Source organism: Aspergillus fischeri, genomic scaffold, assembly GCF_000149645.3.
Source record: "Aspergillus fischeri NRRL 181 1099437636259 genomic scaffold, whole genome shotgun sequence".
NCBI classification, from domain to species: domain Eukaryota; kingdom Fungi; phylum Ascomycota; class Eurotiomycetes; order Eurotiales; family Aspergillaceae; genus Aspergillus; species Aspergillus fischeri.
The window spans coordinates 820,349-834,790 of NW_001509766.1; the positions used below are offsets into that span (position 1 = coordinate 820,349).

At 50.5% G+C, this 14,442-nt stretch overlaps 5 protein-coding genes across 5 annotated transcripts; 3 read left to right on the forward strand and 2 right to left on the reverse strand.

The window, feature by feature from the left end:
* Positions 1-1,270: 1,270 nt before the first annotated feature.
* NFIA_114850 (uncharacterized protein) lies at positions 1,271-3,496 on the forward strand (the record flags this gene model as incomplete). The annotated part of the gene is made up of 1 exon (XM_001262848.1): positions 1,271-3,496. The coding sequence occupies one exon, from the start codon at positions 1,271-1,273 to the stop codon at positions 3,494-3,496; it is 2,226 nt and encodes a 741-aa protein (XP_001262849.1).
* A 477-nt stretch (positions 3,497-3,973) lies between these two features.
* Positions 3,974-5,427, reverse strand: NFIA_114860 (protein-lysine N-methyltransferase; the record flags this gene model as incomplete). The annotated part of the gene is made up of 4 exons (XM_001262849.1): positions 3,974-4,098; positions 4,162-4,297; positions 4,424-4,999; positions 5,140-5,427. 4 exons carry the CDS (start codon positions 5,425-5,427, stop codon positions 3,974-3,976), a joined length of 1,125 nt encoding a protein of 374 aa, XP_001262850.1.
* A 315-nt stretch (positions 5,428-5,742) lies between these two features.
* NFIA_114870 (40S ribosomal protein eS24) lies at positions 5,743-6,579 on the forward strand (the record flags this gene model as incomplete). Its single annotated transcript, XM_001262850.1, has 3 exons — positions 5,743-5,819; positions 6,136-6,383; positions 6,503-6,579. The coding sequence occupies 3 exons, from the start codon at positions 5,743-5,745 to the stop codon at positions 6,577-6,579; spliced, it is 402 nt and encodes a 133-aa protein (XP_001262851.1).
* Positions 6,580-7,815: 1,236 nt separating this feature from the next.
* Positions 7,816-8,910, reverse strand: NFIA_114880 (uncharacterized protein; the record flags this gene model as incomplete). The annotated part of the gene is made up of 1 exon (XM_001262851.1): positions 7,816-8,910. The coding sequence occupies one exon, from the start codon at positions 8,908-8,910 to the stop codon at positions 7,816-7,818; it is 1,095 nt and encodes a 364-aa protein (XP_001262852.1).
* A 3,704-nt stretch (positions 8,911-12,614) lies between these two features.
* NFIA_114890 (putative RNA binding protein) lies at positions 12,615-14,234 on the forward strand (the record flags this gene model as incomplete). Its single annotated transcript, XM_001262852.1, has 4 exons — positions 12,615-12,694; positions 12,817-13,517; positions 13,572-13,768; positions 13,824-14,234. The coding sequence occupies 4 exons, from the start codon at positions 12,615-12,617 to the stop codon at positions 14,232-14,234; spliced, it is 1,389 nt and encodes a 462-aa protein (XP_001262853.1).
* Between the last annotated feature and the right edge of the window lie 208 nt (positions 14,235-14,442).

The following is a 14,442-nucleotide window of genomic DNA, read 5'->3' on the forward strand; positions in this document are numbered from 1 at the left end:
CAGGGATGCGAACGTGGTGGCTGGGCCACAATGGCAATGCTCGGCGACTGCCTGTGTGTCTGTCTAATAACGAAAAACCAAAAGCACTCGACCTCCTTGGCAATGATAATGCGAGGTGATGGGATGTGACTCAAAAGAGTTGTTTCATCACTCCTGTTAGACGTTGACAGATAATCATTATTGCTTTAATTCTGGCTACTTTAACAAAGACATACACTGCATACAGTTCTGTAAGAGGAATGGCTAGTCTATCTAGTAGTTCTTCGAATGTTGCACGTTCCTTAGGTATCATGGGTTTGCAATATTACCGGTCCGGTAAGGTAAGACATAGTAATAACACTAGTTCACATGTTCACTTGGCTCTCTCCGCCTTTATGCATAATCAGCGACCCTACTTTTCTTCAGTTCCTGTTGGGGAATATCATCACTGTTATTATTTGCTCATAACAATCACGTAGTACCAGTAACTACACAAGAAGCAGTCACACCTATTACCATATCTCTCTATGATATCTCTTTGCATGGTCTAATATCATCCTTCCCTTTGCCCCACCAACGTCTCAGCTTCGATGAACTGGCGCTTCCGCCCCAGGTCATCGCTCCGTCAAGGGGTGCCAGCTCATTATCTATCCACTGTAGAGATCAACTGACAAACTCTCTTGGGAAGGTCGCATTCCTTTCCCTGGTCTCCTCCGCCATGGATTCTCATCCCCGGCCGCATAGTCCGGACCCTGCAGGGCAGGTTCCCTGCATTCCTACCCACTCCTCCTCAACTCCAGCCGTTCTTCGCTGTTGTTGTGGTCGTAATGATTGTGCATTCCTCCATAATAATAACTTAGCCTTGGAGGGATTGGAAAAGGACCTTGAAACAGCTGCTCGATTGGGTCAGGTACGTTGATGACTTACCTTTTCTCTTACTGTCTGTCCCTTTGTCTCCTGAAAAGAGGCTTTCTAGAAACGTCAGGCCTCCATCATAAGTGCCTGATGTTTGGTTGTTGTGATTGCGCACATACCTCAGTTTTTGTATATACGCATACTTTCGCACATTCTCCTCCCTGGTGGGAGGACCATTCTCTTCCTTTACATTATTAAGCTTTTGAACTCTGGAATTCTCGTCCATTTCCCTGTCCATATCGGGGATTAGGCGAAGATCCCCCAAAGAAAACGAGCATTGATTCTTCCCCGTTGTGTCTACTGCTTAGTTACTTGCCCATCATGGCGTCTCAGGGACTGCGGTCCCCGATTCTTTCCCACTGTGTTACAGTCCGTCATGGCTGTCCAAGCAGATAAACCTGCAGCGGATCTCCCGTCAATGAACTCGTCATCGCTAACCTTTGCTCTCCAGGCTCTGCTCCACCGCCATGAATCGTACATGGCCGAGGCGGAGGAAGACCGCCGGCGGTTACTCGCCAATATTGAGAATCTGGAGCGTGAGAAGCGCCAGGTTGAGGCCGAGAATGCCCGCATCATCGAAGAGAACCGTGGTTTGCTGGAGCGGTTGGACGGCCTGAACAAGGCCGTCGCCGAATCGGACGCTCATGCCAAGTCGCTCGCGGCTACACTAGAGTGTAGAGAGGCCGAGCTGCGCAAAGTGACCATGTCGGCCGCGCGCGCAGCGGAACTCGAAGTCCAACTGGCCCAGATGGAGGCCGAACAGTCGAGACTGCAGGAGACTTTACAGGTGGCCCAGGAAGATAGCAAGTCAGCCGTGCAGCGATGGAAGAAGGCCGAATGTACCCTCCGAGACTTACACGATCAAGTTGACCGAATCGAGAAGGAGGCCCGGGAGGAGCGTGAACGACACAATGAACTCATCCAGCGCATGGAGCGGAGAAGGGCGGTGGAGCGCGAGCTTGACGGTGCAGCTGGACGCTTAAAGGGCGCTGCTGCCGCGCAGGAGCTGGGTCGGAATCAGGGCAACCCTAATGTGGTCTCGCGCTTCGTTCGGGACATCCTCCAAGATAATGCGAATCTGCAGATGGGAATCATAGAGTTACGGGAGATGCTCGAAAGCTCGAACCAGGAGGTACAGAATCTGCGAGATCAGATCCTGTCGCATCAGCCCTTGACTTCAACCGGTGAAGACGATGAGCGAGAGCCGCGGCCGTCATCGACGACATTGAATCACGAACTAGAATCGAAAGAATCGCGCCGCGTATCGCAAGAATTCCATGTTCATCATCATTACCATACCCCCTCCATCTCCGTCGGCTCCAAGAAGGAAAAAAGTACCATCTTTCGTCGGTCAAAGAAGAGACGGTCTCTGGGAGCCACCACAGTCATGCACTCGGCGTCGACCTCCCAGGCGTCCCGGAAATCCTCGCACCAGCAGCAGTCGTCCGTCTCCTCGACCTCAACTATTTTATCTCAGACGTCTGTTTCAATTCCGCCGGCCGCGGCTTCCCGCCGTTGGTCACTGCGATCACCCGCTGCCGATTCCTCGCTAGCGAGCTCGCCACAGTCAGGGTATCGAGCGTCATCCATCTTCGACCGGGTGGAACGCGGTTTCGAATCGTCGCAACCGACTAGTCCTGAAAGCACGGCTGTCTCGTCTCCGGTAATGGTCTCTCGCGACAAGAACGTCCCTTTTGATGTACCTTTCCGGCCTCTGGATGGACTTGATGGAACAGAGAGAGTCGGTGATGATTCGATGCACATGGCATACGACTATTCTGGGGACCAAATGAACTATGCAGAGCTGGACCGGATGCCGCTGCAGTCAGTGATACCCGAGGAGATGGAGGATTCCTCCTCGCACTATGCAGAGTCGGTCCCTAACCGGCCTCCCCCAATCTCCGACGACGTCTTCTCTACACCGCACAGTCCCAACCTACGCAGACGGCAATCTCACGAGAGCCTCTTTTCCATTGCAGGCATGGACATCCATACGCCCAGTCGGCGCCCCTCGCGAATCAGCGACCATCTGCAATCCAGTTTGCCCATTCGCGCTCCACGCCGCATCATATCGCCTACGCCGGAGCTCTTCTCACCATCGCCCATCATTTCAACCAGCACGGTCACGGCGGATCGAGAACCACCAAAATCCTCCGAGCATTCCCCCCGAAAGTTCCTCGCTACCGTTGCAAACCGAAACCGCGCCGCGGATGCAGTATCTGCTGTGTCCGCGGACAGCGGCTCGACCGAGTCCACTGTCACTCCCAACCGGAAGACGTCGCTGAGTCGTCGAGTGGGAGGCTGGGTGCGAGGTCGTTGGGGTATCGCTGCAGTCTCTGCAGATAGTAATGCTAAGCCTCCGGCCGAGTCGGATGCTTTGCCTCCGGAAAGCACCGCCTCACCAGAACCTGCCCGTCCATCTTCTGCCGGCGCAAGAAGGAGCAGGGCCAGCTTCGACGCTGTCCCGAATCTGCGATACAGGTACCCGGGCGTCAACCAGTCAGGACCGATCATGGGCCTTCGACCCCCTCCGCGAGCTCCTGTCTCATTGCATCCGGAGCAACTGGATGAGGGACTTTTGAGGGAGAGCTTGGCCGAGTAACATCCTCGCAGTCCAGCCAATCCCCATTCTCTCTGGTATTCACTTGTCAATCTTTTTCATCCTTATACTCGGCTTCCCGACTTTATATTACTACATTTGCATCTTGTAATGACCCGAATGATCCCTTCATTCTTTGCATCTAGCCACGGATCTGGAGTACCGTTCTTTCGGTCACATTTTCCTTTACTTTGACGGTCTATATGATACCCCTACAGCTGCCCCTTTCTTATGTATCGTTTGCCTGATAGCGTATGCTTAGCTACATGCCGCAATTCATGACCATACTTCAAACCGGTCTACCAGGTTGTAATCGTCTATCGATGGAGAAATAGAGATTGCTGCAAGGAACAGGCCTGTCCTCGCCTTAGAGGCCGGCAGTATAGTATACATGTTCACGACTGTGTAGAGAGGATGCGTGACACCAGAGATTACCATCATTAATCATGTGAATCGTCTACCACCCAACGCGACAGCGTTTCATACCCCATGTCTGGATATCCGATACGTACGAATAGGAATACTGGTCGAATGGAAGAAACCCGTTTGCATCTCCGCAGAGGGAGACTGATACGGCATGCATTCCACCTGGAAATCGTTCATTTCTGCGCGAAACCTTTAGCAGGGGAGCTTGCATCAGTTGGATTGGCTCGAAGCAAGGCACTCACGACAGGCATTTAGGAACGTCTGGAAGGTATCCTGGTTCCGGAGCGTCGCGGAGATGATGAATTCCCGGAGGTGGTAGTTTTCGAAGAGGTCGCGGAGGGTGGATAGCAGGAGCGGGACAAGGTCGACGTCGTAGATCTTTTTTCCGTTAGCCAGGTCTGTTGCACGATGTCTTGTATAATGTATATCCTGTGCATGTAATGCGAGGCATAGATCCGCGGCCATGGGCCAGAGAATGATCTTTGAATAATCATGTGCACTTACCAGGTCAGCACCGAGGGCAACATCAAAGGCCAGATCACCGCTGCCTAACACCGCGGCGTCGCCCTCGTCCTCCTGCCCAGACTGCGTCAAAGACAAGGGCGTCCCCCACTCCCAAATCGCAGGATGGAAGATAGCAGGGTCAAGCTCATTCCGCCGCATGCAGTCGCGGATATTCTCGATGAGACCCGGCTCGCGGTCCGTCGCGACCATGCTCTGCACGCCGAGATGTTTCGCGCAGAACATGGATAGGAAGCCCGTGCCGGCGCCGAGCTCGATGACCCGGTTCCCGCGCACGAGGACCTGCCCGGCGGGCGTGGAGAGGAATGAGCCCAGATGCAGGGCTGCTTCCCAGGTGCGGAAGCCTGTTGTTCCTGCGGAGAGGATCAGGCCGCGTGATTCGGAGGTGATGATTGTGCGGTTGGCCCTGTGTTCTCCTGAAGGAGCTCCATCTGCATCTGCATCTTGGACTGGGGCTGTGTATTTGACATAGGCCAGTTGCTGGGCTTGTTGGAGAGCTGATGGCTTTGGTTGCGTCACGAGCGTGCTCCAGCATTCCATGAGATCATCTGAGATCTCCTAGAAGAAGAGAGACGTCAGAATGCGAGCATGAAGGTAATGAATATGTCTACTGGTAGTCGATTTTCAGAGTTATTGCATACAAAGGGCTGTGTAGGCCGGAGCTACGCAACGTAACGTGGTACCGGGGGTTTTCATACATCCTCTTCGGGGTCTGAAATTGACTCTTCCAGTAGAGACAAGATATTCTTTAGAACACGAGCCCGGTAGTTCAGGGGAGGAATCGGCCACAGGGCCGCCTCGTTGAACATGCGTTCGTAGAGGGCTGACTGAGCGGCAGATTTGATCATGGTCCTGCCATCGGGGAATTCTAGCAGGTGGGGTTCCACCTGCTGGAAATATTGCGCGACCAGTTTGTCGAAGGAGACGCAATTATCATTCTGACCGTCACCGTCATCGTCAATAACGGAGGACGATACAAGGGACATATTGCCTTCGACTGATATCTTCCATTATACTAGTGCTTAAATTAGTATGGAATGATACAAATGTAATGGCCGGTCGGGTCAGGTGCGCGCTAAACCTCAATGGGCTAGCGGGTGCCCTAGCCGAGCCCACAGCTAGAACTGCACAACGAAACGGAAGCAAAATTGAATCGCATTTCGAGAAACCCGGCAACGACAGCAGCGACTTCGACAATCCCCCCAACCCTCTCGTCCCTGTCGAGTTTCTGCTCCTTTTCTCGCTCGCAGATTCTCGCCGCTGGTGATTCAACTTTTTCGTCAATCCCACTCACCGCAATCATGGCCGACACTCCCGTTACCCTGCGGACTCGCAAGTTCATCCGCAACCCCCTGCTCGCCAGAAAGCAGATGGTCGTGTAAGGAGCCCTTTTCTTCCTCCCTATCACGCGCTTGAGACTTCCAGGGAGAGGGTCCCTTCTGGTCGAATTTTTTTTTTTCAAAGTGATTTTGTGTGCTGGAAGAAAGATTTTGAGTGTGGAACACGCGGAACGGCAAAAAGATACAAAGGCAACAAATGGCAATGATAATGGAGATGATCGGTTCATTTGTCATCTTGGAATACTATCATGGAGGAAGGACCTGGAAATTCTCAAAGCACAGATGCAAAGGACATTCTTTGTCGTGATGGTTGATGATCAGTTTGATGATGATTCTAACATCGACTTCTTACAGGGACGTCCTCCACCCCAACCGTGCTAATGTCTCCAAGGACGAGCTCCGCGAGAAGCTCGCCGAGCTGTACAAGGCCAACAAGGACCAGGTCTCCGTCTTCGGTTTCCGCACTCAGTACGGTGGTGGCAAGAGCACTGGCTTCGCCCTCGTCTACGACTCCCACGAGGCCCTGAAGAAGTTCGAGCCTCACTACCGCCTGGTCCGCATCGGTGCCGCTACTAAGATCGAGAAGGCCAGCCGACAGCAGCGTATGTTTGAGCCACCGCCCACTAGCACCCTGGGGATTGAATCAGACGTGCATACATGCCTTTCATATCTCCAGGGGTTACTCAATCTAGCATCGCTAACCTCTCTTCCCAATATATAGGCAAGCAACGGAAGAACCGTTCCAAGAAGTTCCGCGGTACCGCCAAGACCAAGGGACCCAAGAAGAACAAGGACTAAATGCATTCGGCTTGATCCTGGTGAAAGGAGTTGGAGGTGGACTCGGATCTGGGGGCGGACGACGCGGCCAGGGGCTGACCCTGCTGGATGTGATAATAGCGGTGGTTTCGGTGGCGCATACTGTTACGCCCTTTATCATGACCATGACGATACAGACAGGGAAAATTCGAGATTTGGGGTAATTCTCTGGGATGAAAATTCATTTTCCTTTTTCTTCTTTTTCTCTCTGTTTCCTGCTTCCTCTCTCTCTATCGCCTCTGGTTTCCTGAACCAGAAACAGGCATCCTTCAATCATCTCTCTTACCAGCAGCTCCTACCGCAAGTCACTCAATTCAGAAGCCTCCAACATCGGGACTCGGTCGATGTACTATTTAAAAAAGCAACAAAAGATCTGCTCCGGTTATTCCTTGCCTTTGTTTCCGGTCTGCTTTTGGACGACAGTAGATACTGGCTGGGCCCTAGGCTACTAATATTCGCAAGACATTTGTCTCATGTTTCGTAGCTACTCGTTGGTTATCGAATGAACTGACTTGTGTATACAATCATCCACCCCTCTAGTAATCATACCCGGCTAGTTATATGCAAAGTCCTGATCAGCCTATCAACCAGATCAACATACATAGACTAGCGTGACGGATATGATGCATATGACAGGTCTTATCCGTCAATACAACAATATACTTTGGTGCTCAAATTGCAGGCAACTATTGTCATTCCTAGCGGACACCAGGCAGTCTAGCCACAGGCATACTTTGTGCTAATCGGTCCAATTATAGATGGAATATGACAAATTATAACAGGTAAAAGGACATCTCAAGAGAGAGCAAAACAAACTCCCGCCACGTTGTGATTGAAAGAAAGAGGAGAAAGAAAGGAATTTGCCACCCAGGCCGCTAGTTCCCTAACAAACAACAGACGCATGAAAGGTAGATAGGTAAACACGAAAATTGCCCACCGTGGGCCAATACTCTACAACCTTCAATATTAGTGTAACATCTCGATCTGTCCAAGTGCAGAAAAACACGGTCAGGCGCGCGCAGCAAGGTTCGACAGATACTAGGATCATCGTCAAGTGGACAAGAAGAAAAGATATGAGAAACACAAAAATAAAACCGCGAAAATGAGAAGATCGCAAGAACCCTTTAGAGGCGAGAAGCAGAAACCAGTATTCCTGTGGAGGACTTCCCTATCCCAATAGGTTCCCTATTGGTCTGCAAATTAGAGACGTGCCAAACTTCAGAAGCCACCCGGGTTACTCAGAGCTGAGACGGATGTTCGCTGTAACTCGGCCGATGCTCGATATTCGGGTAAGACCTCGGTTGCAAGGACATCAAATGGTATGGTGCTATGAGTATCCGCATACCTGGGGCGTGTGTAGGGAAGACCATTCATCAGGGTAGCTGTGGATCCAGTATCGGCCGTCTCAGACCGGTTCTTGCTCTTTTCACTGCTGCTATATCCGTAGATATCGGAGCCACAGCCCATCATAGATATGAAACGTCGGCTGTCTCGGGAAAATGACCTTGTTGATAGGCCTTCTGTGCTCGCTCGAAAGTCATCTGTTGAATCAAGAGTCTCAAACGGATTGAGTGCTGTACCAGTAGAGGAGCCAAGGTGCGAGGGCGTTGCGACCGATGTTATGGGCAGATGATCGAACATTATGTCCGGGGCACTCGACTGACTTGCCTTCCTTGACTGGTTCAGGGAGTTACCGCCAAAGCTCCCGTTCGAGCCCAGCTGCATGCTCGGAAGGCAACTACTCGAGATCGAGGCTCTTGTGGCTAGATGATGTCCATATCTATATTCCGGGGATAACAGCAATCCTGACATTGCTTCAGGAGTCGCGCTTGGAGAAGACATGCCCATGTGGAGCTGGCTGCGGCCGGATGCTTTGGGTAACGTCCGATCGGCGCCCTGTCCATCTGACGGCGTGCATGTCATTGGAACGTCAGTCGACTGAGTCCCTTGGCCTGAGAACAAGAAGGGATATGAGGATGAAGCAAAGGCATTCTCTGTATCTTGGGTAGGAAATGCTGCTCCGCTCTGGGCGTTGTTGACCTGGACGTTAGAATTCCATGCCTTGCTGTTCCATGCAAGGCCGCAATAGTCAGGCAGGATACCTTGTTGCGAACTGGGGAACATGTATGATGACGAAGGATTGTATGCAGGCGGCTCATTCTCGTAGTTGGCCGTGTGATCAAGTCTGAGAGTCTGTCGACTAGGTGGATACTGAGGGTCGAAGGTACCTAGATCGTAGCCAGAAGGGCGCGAGAACGACCCAAGCCGCACACCGAGGGAGTTCGTTGGTACTAGTCCAGACCTTTGGGCCATATGTGCATACACCCCTAGCCTTGAGGAGGAAGAAACCGTAGCATTTGATGCATGATACGGCCACCCGGAAACTTTCGTCTGGAGCATTGATGAATTGACCTTGCAAATATCAGCTCACCAATCTCAATGACAACATATCCTTCAGGTAGGCTAGTGTCATATTACCCTTAAGAACTGGCAATTCGTATTGCCAGAGGCCCGGCAGTTCGAACATCCCTGTCCATCACCGATATCTCCGCTGCATTTGATCTTTCTTTTGCGACATCGATTGCACTGCGAGTATCAGGACATGTTTCCTCTTTCTGTTCGATGTCCACCAAAACTATACGCTACTTACTGCGACTTGAATACGGCGCCTGGTAGAGTTCCGACTTCTGCCGTCGATCTCTAGAGCAGGACTCACGGAACTCGTGCCTCTCTCCGCCATCTCCTGCTGGCCATCCGGTCCAGTTGAGGGTGATATTGAATGAGCCTCATGTCTGGATTGCTGATCGAGACCAACCTCGTCCCCGGACGGGTAGTAAGGATGGGCCATGACTTCACCGATTGGTGTTGGATTGTTCCTGAGTCTGAGACTCGCACATTCATGTCAAGACAGATCCAAGGGGGTTGAAATGGCTTCTCACAAAGGTTAGCTGGGAACTTGGAGGTCTTTTAATTAGGGATGATTGTGTCCAGCATGTTCCGTCTGCCTCAGGAAGAAACTGGGAAAGGGACCGGGGAAAGATGAGAAGGAGGTTTCCTTCAATCGGAATCAAGGTGTGATTTTTAAGTCAATGTGCGGGCCATAATTTGTATGAATCTCTGGGGTTCCCTTCTTTTTTCTTTTTCTTTTTTTCGAACAAAAAAATATCTTGGACTGTTATTCCCACACCTTCTGACTGGACCGTTCGAAGGAGAATTATAGATCAGTCATGAGCTTACCTCAAGTGTTCTCAGCGACTAGTGGAGGGCAGGAGGATGGTCAGTTTGATACCTGAATCTTCAGTCTTTTGTTGTACCAGGAGAGCATATGCATTGTCCCGTGTTGCATTCAGTTCCAATGGCAAGCAGATTGGACTTCCCAAAGCACGCTGATAGAAGGCCAGACAGACAGAATCAAAGGCGTTTTAGAGGTTCTGTTTCACAGAGTAACGTCGCACGAGACGAGCACGACCTGATGGTAACCGCAGAAGGGCCTAGGACTCAGGGCTGGAGGACTTGGAGGTCTCTGCGCAAGATCCCCAATCAATTGCCGCCAAAAAGGACAAGAAGCTCCACCTTAACCGTCACCTCCAGGAGCTTTGTCTCAAGAAGACGATATACCTCCTCTCTCCAAGAGCACATAAAGCGATATGCCAAATCAAGATGAGAACTCAGGTTGTTGCAGAGCGGACAGCCGCGGATTACGATGGCATAAACTCCAAAGAGCGGAATCTATCTAGTCTCCCGAGCTTGAAGAAAGAATAAAGAAGCATGTTTGCGCGTTGAGATAGAGTTGCTGGTTGGAAAGCCTATTGGCCAGGCTTTGCCAGTATTTAGCATCAAACAAACATATTCTGAAGTCAAAACTCTGCCGGTACTTTTGACATCAGTCTCTAATCTGAGTCAAGTGTCGAGAATGGCTGCAGTCGCGAGCATTCACTTGAAAGCATATGAATGTCTTTGCGCGGATGTGGAAACGGTTGCCTTACAGACTCGCGCTACACGCAAACGCACAGTCTTAAGGAGCTCAGTTTGATGTCTCGGATAGCTCGATTCCTAGACATGCAGCATGGTCCGGACCAATGCTTAGGCTTGAATCGACGTGATCGAGCCGCACAAGGCTAATAGGAGCTCAACACCATGACTGAATGAATCAGGGAAAGAGAGACTTGGGAGGAAAGGCAGCCTTGGCATGATTTCCAAGTCAGTGGCGCTGTATGATTACCTAGCAGTGGCTGGGCAGTCCCCTTATGTCTGCAAGTCCTTCTCGAACACTGGACAAGTCGAAATCAAGAAGCTCAGTCAAAGGAAACAAGAAGACAGGGTTCTTAGACCACCAGAGAATCCAGAACACAATAACAAATCACAAAATGATTATGCAAACTCGGCTTGGGTCAAACAAGAAAATAGCAGGGGCGTGGGGCCAGGGGATGATTTAGTATGCACGAAGTTCAGGGGTTCATGGAAGACAGTATCTTCTCAGACTGGCACAGCCTGCTAATGCCTGGCTGGCAACCCACACGAACGAGTTTTGCACTGCAATCCATTCCTTTAACTGGAACAGTCTCAATCTGATCATGCCAGTATAGCAAAAGTCCTAATAGACTACTTCTCAGAGCAGCCAATAGTCTTTTTGCCATTTTGGGACTCAGCCTCCAACAACAGATTGTTTGTCCTGTCTTGCTTTTATTTCCTTCAATCCGATTGACCGAACAGAACCATGTTCAAGTAGGTTTCGAGCCTGGGCTTGCGGATGCTGCACCAGCAGTTCATTCGCCAATGCGACGTGGTTGGGTAAAGTGACTGCATTTCCGGGCGTTAGAATTAGAATCAGAGGGGGAAATGCAAAAAGCTTGTGCATTGTCTCCTGTGAAAAATCAGGTCAAAATTGACCGCAGTTGGGATTGGGACCAGCCACAAGATGACAGAAGTTAGTGGAACTTCCCAATAGCTCTTTATTTCGCTCTCAAAAATTAGCACAACCTGTCTCAAAGTACTAGGAGTAGGTCCACCAACATCCACGTGCTTTTTTGGAAACGAGCATCCTGCCATTACTGTTTTTCCTTTTTTCCAAGGAGCGACTCATTGACGCTGTAGGACCTACTACTGCAGGACATCCCGTTGTCGTTCCTTCTTATCAACGCCTCTGCTGTGAAACTCGCACCGCAAAGAAGCAGAGCAGAGTGGTACATCAGCATTGTCTCTAGATTTTGTAACCTGACGAATAATGACAATTCCATCATAGGATTAGGTTGTCATTTCTAAGTAGATTTCCTGTCAATGAATAATTCCAGTTGGAGCCAAATGACTGCGTCTCCAAGCCATCCGGATCGACAGTACTGAATTAGTTGCAGCAGCAAACAGTGACTGGCTCTGACCCGCAAGTTAATCTGAATACCTGAGGATCCCGCGGATGATATGTCGCGGATTCAAATAGGGAATGGGTTACACGAGAAGGCACCGGACGAGGCCTCCGAATGTGCAAGCACCTCGAAATGGTCGATTCTCATTGACGGGGAGAGAGGATGCATTCCCAAAGCGTGTATGACAGTCAAAGCCTCCATCGACGTCTCATCGATCGTGAAGAACTACTCCGTAGGGTTGCTGCAATGATCGCCAATGGCGACAAGGTCCCATCCCCGGGTGAAAGACTAATGTGTGGTGTGTGGTAGATGGACAGTAGCTTGAGGATCGGCGCAGATATGTAGTGTTGGATTGACTTTCGGAACCGGGTCGGCCGTGAAAGTTGCACCTCACCTTAGCTTCACACGCGCGCCATGCAAATCACCTCCAACTCGTCACTCATTCTACCTACCTGTATTCATCTTCAGTCCCTCTCGCACACCGACTTTGAGACTTGGGTCTTTAACTTATTTATCTGCGCTAGCTATCTGCCATATCCTTGTCACTTCTATCTGGTTTTCGTACGAATTTTCTTCACCGTTTCCTGTTCTAGCTACCTGCTGAGCGAGCGCATCGTCGATCTTTGCGACATCGACTGCAGCCGCTAGTAGAACATCATGAGCGTACTTTTGGAGACCTCTCTTGGCGATATTGTCATTGACCTTCTGGTTGATGAGTCTCCTAAGGCATGTGAAAAGTAGGTTGCCCCAACACTCCCATTCTTTGTTTGTGGTGATTTCCTTTGGTCTGTGCTTGTTATTTGTTACAATGTCGAGTGGCTGAACTAGAAACTAAGCAATCCATTTTCTGCCGATATAGCTTCCTGAAGCTATGCAAAGTCAAATATTACAATTTCTCGCCAGTTCATAGCGTTCAGAAAAACTTCACCTTCCAGACCGGTGATCCTCTCGGTCCTGATTCCCCGGAAAGCGATGGCGGGTCGTCGATATGGGGCCTGTTGGAAGGCCCCGTCAAGAGAACATTTCCGTTGAAGCTGTCGCCGAAGCTGAAGCACACCGAGCGCGGAACTGTCAGTATGGCAACAGTACCTTCCTCGCACGATCCCGACGAGCGCCTCGCTGCCAGTCAATTCATCGTCACGCTTGGGGATAACCTCGACTATCTGGATGGGAAAGCAGCGATCTTTGGGAAAGTTGTGGAGGGCTTCGATGTGCTTGAAAAGATCAACGGAGCCTTTATTGACGACCAGGGTCGCCCGCTAAAAGATATTCGTATCCGCCATACAGTCATCCTCGATGACCCTTACAATGATCCTCCTGGCTTAGTGGTGCCAGCTGAAAGTCCTTTGCCTTCAAAAGCACAGCTAGCGACTGTAAGGATTGCTGACGATGAGGATCTGGATGACAACATGGATGAGGAAGCGATGGAAAAGCTACGGCGAGAGCGCGAGGCCAGAGCGCAAGCATTGACGTTGGAAATGGTTGGTGATCTTCCATTCGCAGAGGTCAAGCCTCCAGAGAATGTGCTCTTCGTTTGCAAGCTGAATCCTGTTACTCAAGGTATTTATCTTTCCACAATTTGGTAGAATGGGTCGCCGCTAACTGCGAGTTCAGATGAGGACCTTCAACTGATCTTCAGTCGGTTCGGGCCGATTCTGTCTTGCGAAGTCATCAGAGATAAACGAACCGGTGACAGTCTACAGTATGCTTTTATCGAGTTCGAAAATCAGAAGGATTGTGAACAGGCTTACTTCAAGATGCAAGGAGTTCTGATCGACGATCATCGTATACATGTCGATTTTTCACAGAGTGTGAGTCTGGTTACGAGCACTTCTCTTTGAACAGTCTCTAATAAGGACATTACAGGTATCAAAGCTGTCAGAAAGCTGGCGAAATGCCACCATATCTAAACGCAGTCAGAGAGGCGGCTTCGGTGGCGTAGCTGAGCTTGAGAAGAAGCGGCAGTATCGGGCAACTGACAACGTCCGTGAGCGGGATGACTATGGCATGGTTTTCGATAAAGGTGAAGCTAGAAGGCGGCCGGCTTCTCGAGAGCGACGTTACAGTCGGAGTCCCAAAAGAAGCTCCTATCGGGACAGAAAAGATAGTCGCAGTCCCAGACGGGACTCGCATCGGAACCGGTACCGCGGTAGATCTGACAGTCGAAGTCCTCGGCGGGAAGACTCCTATCGCGATAGAAATCGTGAAAGGTCCTACAATGACGAGCGGCGTGATCGTCGCGATGATGACCAATATCGAGAAAGGCGCCGTCGCTAGTCTCCCTATTGGGAAGAGATGAACTATTGGAAGCGATATACGAGTCGCCCTACGTCAACGGCGACCCGGTATCTTAAAATTTAATCATGCTACTTGATTGTCTGGAGTTTGGTCCATAACGCGGAATGTAATTTTAGCCTTCATATCAGATTTATTGACCCGGCCTATATTAACTCGTTCATCGATATGGAATTGTACCTTGACCCCT